Raw genomic sequence first — 10,295 nt, 5'->3', positions numbered from 1 at the left:
ATCACAAAAGTTGTATTTGAGATGCAGGATTTTTTTTTAAGCTGGAGAAGAGATGTGGGTGGGGAGGGGGGTTAACGGCGGGGAAGGTCATGGGCCGTCTGATATTACGTCGTAAGGGAGTGGTTACCAATCTCGTAGGCTTTAAAATTGTTCAGAAGTTACATTGGTTGGATACGATAACGCGCAGTCGTCATGATCACGTGATTTTGCCAGTGTCCACGCTGATTCCCGGGAAAATGGTCCTGAGTGTAATATTTCGTTTTCAGTTTTTTTTTTTTTTATCGCCGGTGGCATTCTTGCAGCATTATTTCATAATCCAACTTTAATTTATCATTTGAAAAGTATATTCAACATCGCAATCGTCCTTGCCGTCAGAAATGACTTTTTGGAATATGCCCAGCTTCTTTCCCTATTAAGGTACCGGTTCTTACTAACAATGGATGAAGTACATTGTGTACAACTTCGGGTCATAAATTTTCGAAGGAGCAGAATTAAAGGAAACGCCGTGCAGGTTATCGGTAAACGTTCGATATCTTGTGTCAATTAGAACTTGTCATTTTTCTGTTCATTGATCACTACCTCCGGATATGGCTGAGCTCCCACTCAGTCTCATTTCTCTGACAATAAAAAAGTCTTTGATCCCACTGGGATAAACTTACTGGTCTGTATTGTCGATTACAGACAAACAAAACCCTGCAAGTTCACTTTCACTGTAAATAAGATACAAAACTAGATAACTTCGTGAACGATGTAGCATACCGATACCACGTGAGCGATGACTATGAACAGGGGAAAGGATGCGGCGGCTGTGGTTTAGAGTTATGGGGGCGGGGGGGGGGGCGGGGGTTAAAGGATGAGATAAGAAAAAGGATAAGATGGAGAAAAAATATAGTCATACCAAAAGCCTTTGTGATACTGCACGAATTTTCTTGATGTTTCTTTTGGTTCTGTTTTCACTACAGATATACCATTATCACAGTCCACTCAAATAACTAAAAGACAGGTATTACCACAGTAACATATCTGTACATTCTTATATTCTCGTATGATAACACTATAAATCAAATACAAACACGATAGTACTGTAGCTGCTTCTATCTTGGAAAAATGTGGAAACAAATGGCAACAATTCAAATTCCTGTCATAAATATATATATATATATATATTTATACATATATATAAACATATATATATATATACATATATAAATACATATATATATATATATCAAAAAGCCAAGATAAACTGGTTTAAAAAAAATCAGCTAAAGAATCGTTTTAACGCAGTCTGTCCCGATTCGGTAACGTGTATATATATATATATATATATATATATAGGCCTATATATATATATATATCTATATATATATATTTATATATATACATATATATTTAACGTTCCATGACCGTTTAATCATATACATGAAAAATACCGCATACTTTCGATCAAATTTGGTTGGATGCACAATCTCCCATTCAAACATTGAGCACAAACATCATATATGGCACTGATGACGGTCTTTTCACACCATGATTTGCAACAAGAACGAAAAGACATGGGACATGATTTTGTGAAGTGCAAGTTAACCTGCACTATACTTATTTATTTATTTACCTATTACATAAACTTAAGATATCAACAATTATAAAAGACTAAACTCCATTTGGCCCTTACTAAATCTGTTCAACTATTCAGAATTAAACTATATCATATCATTATCATTTAAATGAATTAAATCTATGGTTGCAGGAATATTCTGTAGTCAAATAATTTATTCTGTCATCGTTCATAACTTTTCTCACAAGTGAGGTTTTGATCTAAAATGGTGGTTAATTGATCGACTACTGCATGATGTTCCTTAACCCCATTTGCAGTGATGTCGTTTAAACAGTTTCCAGTTGGAGGAATGGAAATGCAAAACTGCCACACGTTTTGCTCTAGATGCAACTTTACATCGATTCTGCCAAAATGCATGCATGTGTGAACAGCAAAGTTGGCTGTCTATCAAATTATTTGTACAATGAAAGACCTTCATATTCTGCACATTTCTATATATAAATAGCTTTTCTATCATGTAACCCGTAGATTGGTTATGGCTGTCCAAAACCATGTTAAATGGTAGAGAAACATCATAACAGCAAACAATATGACTAGGATATGACAGTGACAGGCTGAATAATTCACATAGAAGTAAACAGGATTTGGTTACACAGTATGCAAAGTACATCAGGGTTTGGACTGGAACCTCCATCATATAAAATGGTTAAGTAGATTAATGGCTGGATAACTAACTGTATTGTTGGAGCCCATGACTTGTGTATCTGGCATAACCTATTTGAATGTCATAAAAAGCAATCGTTTCTTTGCTCTCTCCAAAATAAAATATTTAGCCCTCTCAGATAATCTGGCAACATTTATCTTCAGTACTGGCATAACCTTTCCAATCTTCAAAGAAATAATGAGCCTTTTGGAGCCGTGCAGTTTCACTTGCAAGATCGTACCTTCGTATACCATGGTACGTTGGCGCCATCTACCCTCTTCCTTTTATGGTGGTGCTCTTCCAATGGATGGGCGATTCTGGGCACATTTTCCTAACTATCTTCTGCACTACGGTACCTTTGGCGCTTTTGGAGCTTTGGCTTTAATCAACAATGTCAGTTCTTTTTGGTCATTCTCAAGCCTCAGTTTCATAAGTTTCTCAAATATGTCCACCCTTAAAAAAAAACAGAAATAAAGCAAATTCTAACATAAATCAACAAGAACATATTATATTGAAAATTTACAGCACCATCTCATGGTGCAGGTTTAGACTAGGTAGAGGGGGAAGGGGGGGGGAGTTCATTCTCACCCGCCCGCCCCTACAGTTAAACAATCTGGAGCAATATCTTGACAGTATTTATTAAAGGTACTGTAATTCAATGTATGCTGTTACCTGTGCTTTTCATTGGTGATTCCCATTTGCTCCAGTTGTAGAGTGGTCAACTGTACCAGCACTTTACCTGAAAACAGAACAAATTATCTTTGAGAATTTCATGTTCATATGAGCAGAGAGAAAACTTTGAATTGAAGGTGATATGTTGCACAACCCTCGATTTAATTGTAGCTAAAGTAGATCTTTTCATACATTTCATACATTCAGATTCGACCTCGGGTCTATTTTCATGAAGTCACAACTTATCATTATTATTATAAAACTAAGTATGTAGGTTAAGAGGTTTCCATAGACTGTAAAGTTTCATCGATATGAGAAAACTTATCTTTGGTACTCATTACGAAAATAATCCTCATACTGTATGGGATATGAGTTTTATTTCAAGTTCCCTACTAAATAGATATCACAAACTTCAACCTCTGCCATGTAAAATAGGGCTAGTCTAACCAATGTAGAGGAGTATTCACATTCTTAGCATGAAATATCATGCAACTTTCCCTTCTTGAGATATTGGAATACAGAGTTTTGCATACCGTTCAGTGCTTTCACCTCTGATGACTCTGTTCGTCTACAGAATATTTGATACGATCATGACACAAATTGACATTCAATGACTTGCTAGACTCCACAAGAACAACTTGGAATTGGTACTCATCGTGACAATTCCTCATATGGAATATGATATCCAATTTCAAGTTCCATTTCTTGAGGTATCATATTTACAACATAATTCGAACTCTGCTGACTTTTGCTGTTACATAAAACCAATAGGGTTTTTTTCCCTACACAATATGGGGCATCCACATACTACATATAAGATCATATGTATGATCAAGTTTCCCTTCTTGAAATGTCACCTTGACAAGGTTCTCAAGACTTTGACTTCTGCTGACTTTTCACCTCTTATTACACATTATAGGTTTTCATCTCCATAAATATGGGGCATCCACATACAACGTTACAGATTCATCTTCCTGAGATTTCAAGCAATGCATCACACACACACATATATAGATACAACTAGAGGAGCATACACAGATACACACACAATCAAGATTACATTTGATTTATGGATTATCATTACCAAAAACCATAAAAAGGATGATATTGTGCAATAAACTTGAAAACTGCAATAAAGAGTGATTGCTTTCTCTCTCTCTCCACCTCTCTCCACGCCTCTCTCTCCACATCTCTCTCTCTCTCTTACACAAATATCAAATATTAATTATAAACATTAGATGAGGTCTTCAGACTTTTCAGAACTGCTGATTGTGCTAACTTGTGACCATGATCAGTCACTTTCTGTCAATGTTTTTTTTGGCCCAATCATAGGCAAACAATTAGTCAGAACTACGTACGATGGGTGTTTTCACTGGCTGCAACTGTGGTTCTCTACAATAACGTTTAAGTAATTTGTCTGAAGTTTTTAAATATGTTTATGTAGCAGAGGGTATTAGTAGAAACAAACACATTAGCCAACTCTCAGCTTCATAAATAGCATGTTCCATCACAAGTCAATAATTTTGAATCTATTCATCTTAGTTTGGATTGAAGAATCATAATGTGATTTGTGATGTCATGCATTATCAACACATCTAAACGTCTTTGTCTTACATTGCTGCAATTAGGGCAATAGAAACCATTGCTTATATTTTGATATCTCTTTTCAATGTGAAAGATAAAGAAAATACTCAATTGGTGCAGTACATGCATGACACACTGCAGACCACTTCTCAATGCACTTATTCAAATAATAGAAACGAGTGAATATTTCAAATCTCAACAACAAAACAAGAGCTCTTTGAAGCTGGAAGTTCGATCAATGGGCTTCATTTCACGAGCAAACCAATTATGTGTATATTTTTTTTTAGTCTCAGACTTTGTTAATATCCTCTTAAGAAATGAGCTAAATTTGGTAGGTAGATTGATTCCAATGAGCTGCAAGCAGCAAGCAAACTGTTCATACTGTATATATATATACAGTATATACAGCAATTTATCATCTTGATCAAAATAGACAGAGAGACTCATGATTTAAGTCAACTGCCTTCTGGTCAAGACTTTAAAGGACTGGTAAACAAACTTCACAGAATTTTATTCCAAGAAATGATTGTAAAGAATAAATTGAGCTCTTCTCTCGCTGTTCACACTGTTTGAATCATAGTGACCTTTGTACGGCAATCACAAGAGCGCCCTCTTGTTACCTTTGAATCCAACAATACTTTACTGTACCTGTAATATCATTCTCTCTAAAATTCTCTCCATATAATCTGTAGTATGAAGGGTGATGCCGTTGCAGCCAATGTTGCACATCATGTGCATTCCATGTAAGAACACACCTTTTCTTCAACTGAAAGCAAATAATATAGGAGTGATTGTTGATGAATGTAAAGGAATATTAAGGTGAAGTATAATGCTTGGAGATAACCAAACATTTCACTGACGATTGCCTTGCTTAGTTTATGTCAACAAACTCATTTTTGAAGACAAGGATTGTCACAATATCATATATATATATATATTACGATTTCAATTATATATATATATATATATATATATATATATATATATATATATAGAGAGTTGGTTGGTTGGCGTCTATCTTGGCGTAGAGTGCTCTATGTCCAGTGGACAGAGAGGAATATGTGTTGATACTACTGTAGTTGAGACTAGTGGAACACTAAGTAGTAGTAGTTGTAACTCGGAGTTTCACGCGGTTTAGCGATCGTCAGACAACTCTTGTTGTCTGACGATCGCTTTCTTCAGCACTAGCATTTTTTAGCAAGTGCCTATAATGGTAAAGTTCTAATGTGTTCCTGTATGTACAGTCTATTAACACATACATGTACTGATGAGGCCTTGATTCAGGCAATGGTCTAGCCATTTATACAGTGTTGCTGGAAATATGCACTTTGATTTAAGATCTGAGTTTATAAAAGATTGAGTTGGAAGCCACCCGACGATGTGCAAGGTTGTAATCCATAAGCCTTTGTGGGCTTCTTCCACATTCGTGATTGCTCGTAAATATAACTGCATGATTATTATCATAACGAAACTTAGTGAATTACTTGACTGTGGTAATGACTACACTAATGTCACAACTAAAGAAGAATGACCTGCAAGCATTTGTCACTACTTATTGCAGTACTTACACAAATTAAAAAAAAAAAAAAAAACTTAAATCAAGGAATTTGAAACATCAAGAATATGTGAAAAGTGAACACTAAGATGTAATATACAATGTAAATGGTTTAAAAGTGTGAACAAGTTAAGTCTATAACAGAGCTTCAGGCATGTCTGTTGGGATAAATTATTGCAGCCAATCATAAAATAAATCCTGATTCTTTATATTCCTTATTTTAGCAAGAGAGAGATACAGTACAGATGTTTCATGAACCTTAAATGTCCTTTTTATTAACCCAACTCCAGTTGTATCTGGAGGTACTTTGTTATCTCTTATCTTTCTAGATGTTACTTGTTTTATACGAGCATTCAATTACCCTTTGTGGGGTTTAATAAAGTTTATCTTATCTTAATGAAATATTATACAAGGGAACAATGAACCAAGGAAATTATACGTCTTGTCTGATGAAGACTTCAGTAAGGCACAATAGAAAACAACAAAAGAAACCAAACCAAACGATATACAATAAGATAAAAACCAAGGCCCTCTTTTTTGACAGTGAAGGATTATTGTTAATGAATGCAGCTGTGCATCTCTTCATCATTGCAGCTAAGTTAGAGGACCACTGTGTGTCAGTGGCGTAGCCAGCATTGTATTGTTAGGAGGGCAAGATTTTTCTTAAGGGGGGCAACCCTGTGATGGTTGATGGTAAGAATTACCAAGAAATATATGTATTAATGGGCACCTCGTCTGCACAAATACACATCCAATGGTTCAGTGCAACATGACACACTTTCACTTTATTTGTGATTAGAACTCGAAAAATGTAAAAAAGAAGTATTTTGAATACATTCATTTGGGGGGGGGGGCAAGACTGTAGCACAAAGCAGATTTTGGGGGCATTGCCCCCCTGGCCCCCCTCTGGCTATGCCACTGCTGTGTGTACTTACTGACTCTGCATACTCACATCTTTTTTGGCAGCCAGATCGCTATTTCTATTGTTTTCAACCATAGTTCAGTGAAAATACCGGCGGACTGCTCCAAAAGAAAGAGAACAAAGGAACTATTGTTTAATTTGTTACTTAACAGTAGTGAAATTTTGTTTTTATTTTCTTCGATGTGCCTAAGTGTAAAGTCTGGCAAGCTTTTAGATCGGAGTAAAACAGGGTATCCAACCACGGCTTCATTTTCTTCTCTTTCTCTGGTTAACTGGAGTCACCATCTGCTCACAATATTCAATCAGTGATACAATTGTCCTTTTTGAAAACATACAGAATTATGTGCTTGCACTGAAAAAACATAACAAATGCATTCTATATCCTACTAGAAGTAGTTATTGTAAAACAACTTTAAGTTTCTTTTAACTTTTACTTTAAATATTATTTAAAGTACTGTAGAGTTTAATTCTGAAGCTAATGCCCCAATTTGTTTTGCTACACAATTTTATGATCAAACAGCATTACAAAATGTTTACCAAAACCACTGCTGATACTGATAAGCTGATAGGATGATTTAAGGCAGAAACTTAATTTGATATGTTGTGCAGTTGTTTGCTAGAAAATACTATTAGCTGTTTGTGTTTATTTATATCCCACAAGTTCTTAATTTTTTGAGAAATGACCCTTAAATGCAACACAAAACTCATGACTGTAATGGCCTCAAATGACATACATGTATGTGTAAGATGCACTCAAAATTTGTTCAGGACAAATAGTGTTGAATGTCACCAAGGGTACTGTGTTAAGTAGAAAGAACACATTGTGGCCGAGTTTTTTAAAATTTTTATAAAAACATAAATTAATATAACATTAAAGCAGATTTTTAAAGGTGCATATCTTGAAACCAGAACAGCTACAGAAACTTTGAGGAGTGTTAGCTCAGTGGTTAACACCGGTGCCTTTCAATCATAAGGTCCCGAGTTCGAGACACTCCAAGATTAATGGTTGTTGTCCAGTAACAGAGTTGTTGTCAAATTCATAAACATGGACATTAAATATGAATCTAAGAGACTGATGTCGGTCAGCTTGCAGCTTTGATAAGCCAATGATGACTTCGTCACGAGTTCCTGCTTGCAGGAGGATCCAAAATACAATACAACACAACTTTACTAATGTTCACTCTAAGTTGTGTTTTTACTTGGACTTTAATGCCTGGGCAGGGTCCTTGTTCTTCTGTAACATTAATGTGAGCACCATGTAAAGAGCAGTACTTAGACTTATGGCACTTTACAAGTTCATATCATACAGTAAGAGCTGTTCCATACAAAGTGCTGGACAAACAATGCTTTAAACTCAACAATTAAACTTGTAAATGTCAGTATACTTTCAGGTTTATCTTATGTGATGGCTACATTTTGTCTTTGACTAGAACTGTAGGGCACCTCTGTGTGGGCTTGCATGACCTTCCCAAGATATGTTGTGGATCTACAGTGTAGATTCTACACTCACAGCAGAACCATCCAACTATTCATTTTAAATTTAATGTACACAAAACGCTCAAAAGCTCCAACACACAAAGCGCTCAAAAGCTCCAACCTACGGTACCACAAACCATTGAGTAAATCAAAGTTTAACAGTGATAGTGTGTTTCATATTTGTGCACCACGTTTATGGAATGCCCTGCCACCGGCAATTCATCTCTTACCAACTTTTGATTGTCCCAATGTAAAACTCATCTTTGTATCATACATACTTAAAGTATATACTGATTTTTTTTTAAGGTGTCTTAAAACTTTGTTTTAAATTAGTTAAATATTTAGATTTTTGGATGTATTTCTTCTTCTTCTGAGTTCTGAATTTGTTTTAAATACTATTACTTTTGTTACTCTTATGAATCTTAAATATGTACTCTTCTTAAGATTTTTGCCCTCATCTCATATAACAAGTTTTTGATATATCCTTTCATGTGATATGCTATATCAATATTATTATTACTATGACTGAGGGGTCGATTATTTTGATAAATCTAAACTTAAAGGCATTGAAGACTTGCCCAAGCCGCGCTCTGAAAAAGTTAACTTCCGTTGCTTGCAAGTGAAGGTTTTTTCTTGTCGTTACAAAATGCAGACAGTAATGAAACGTGATACCTTGTTATCTTTATCTAGATCATTGTTGCTATGTACACTGTGTTGTGGGTATTGACCGTAGCTGTATGTATTAACTGTACACTAGTGTCTAATTACCGACGGTAGCAAGCTGTGTGTGTATTTTCTTGGATTGATGGTGGTGTCTAACACTTCTGTTACACCTCATTCGAAACTAGGTCAGATTACCGGCATGTGACTTTTCTTTGTGCGCGAGTCTTCACACCCCCTTTAAGTGACTGTGGAGTACGTCAATGGTCACAATTTTGGTGACCTAGACAGGTTAATGGCCATTCCACTGAGTGTTCATAATAAGTAAGCTCTGTTTTAAGCATGCATATCACAAGTGTGATCTAGGCCTATGCTATGAGGATTAACAATTATGTATATGACTTCAAGCTGGGTTATGTCAGTTGGTCTAGCATGACATGAACACAGATATTAGCATGTTACATTTGCAGTAGGTCCAATCTTATCACAACTGTGCATTATGCAGTTTATGGCAACGTACATCACCCTATCCCTTAAATTGGAATTTAGCCTTGCCTGAATAACCTACCCTTTCTGTCGCATATACGTTAAGGACACAAGACTGTAACATAGAGTAGGCTACCTTTGGTCTTGTCGTAAAAATGGCACCTTACATTCAAGTAGACATGGCCAAGCCTAAAGTTACGGCAGACTAAGCTTAGGTTAACGTACACTCTCCAGGGTAAACAATTAGGCCATGAGCCAAACGTAAGGCTTATTTGCGTAAGGCCTAACCAGGAAGTAGGCTATACCTAGGTCGGAACAGTTGATACGGGATCTCTCAAATTAAACGACGTTTTAGATTGCGACAAATTGCAGTGACAACTGTTTATTGGATACGAGCCACTCGATTTTTACTTACATTGTAACTTTAACCACTTCGGTCAATATTCGGCTAAGTTATAGTAACATCAAGCAAGTAGGAATTACTGTTTTAGAATCAGTAACGTGATGCCACAGTACGCAAACTTAGGTACAGCGTAAGTCTCAGCACAAACAATAACATAGGCCAGCTGTATTTCCTGGCGTATTAGACATGGAACGCCAAAAGCTACAGCTGCGGAAACGCTTGTTGAAGGTATAACCACCATATACGTGCTTGTCATAAATTTTATATGAATATTTT

At 35.9% G+C, this 10,295-nt stretch overlaps 1 protein-coding gene across 1 annotated transcript; it reads right to left on the bottom strand.

Annotated features, from left to right (window-relative positions):
* Window positions 1-1,426: 1,426 nt before the first annotated feature.
* Window positions 1,427-10,191, bottom strand: LOC139962826 (sterile alpha motif domain-containing protein 12-like). The gene is made up of 5 exons (XM_071963184.1): window positions 10,032-10,191; window positions 7,025-7,092; window positions 5,166-5,283; window positions 2,934-3,000; window positions 1,427-2,714 (listed from the first exon to the last, which is right to left on the bottom strand). The coding sequence occupies exons 2-5, from the start codon at window positions 7,067-7,069 to the stop codon at window positions 2,609-2,611; spliced, it is 336 nt and encodes a 111-aa protein (XP_071819285.1). The 5' UTR covers window positions 7,070-7,092; window positions 10,032-10,191; the 3' UTR covers window positions 1,427-2,608.
* Window positions 10,192-10,295: the final 104 nt, after the last annotated feature.

The sequence above is a fragment of the Apostichopus japonicus genome, chromosome 21, assembly GCF_037975245.1.
Source record: "Apostichopus japonicus isolate 1M-3 chromosome 21, ASM3797524v1, whole genome shotgun sequence".
NCBI lineage: Eukaryota > Metazoa > Echinodermata > Holothuroidea > Aspidochirotida > Stichopodidae > Apostichopus > Apostichopus japonicus.
Note: the sequence above shows the minus strand (reverse complement) of the source record. Positions and strands in the feature narration are given on the sequence as shown.

Bases quoted from the DNA above. Each gene is read 5' to 3' on its own strand.
- LOC139962826 (XM_071963184.1), bottom strand. From the start codon at position 7,069: ATGGTTGAAAACAATAGAAATAGCGATCTGGCTGCCAAAAAAGAT. The intron at 5,284-7,024 runs GTGAGTATGCAG...ATTTGCTTTCAG, and splicing joins ATCTGGCTGCCAAAAAAGAT to TTGAAGAAAAGGTGTGTTCT. The intron at 2,715-2,933 runs GTAACAGCATAC...TTTTTTTTTAAG, and splicing joins ATCACCAATGAAAAGCACAG to GGTGGACATATTTGAGAAAC.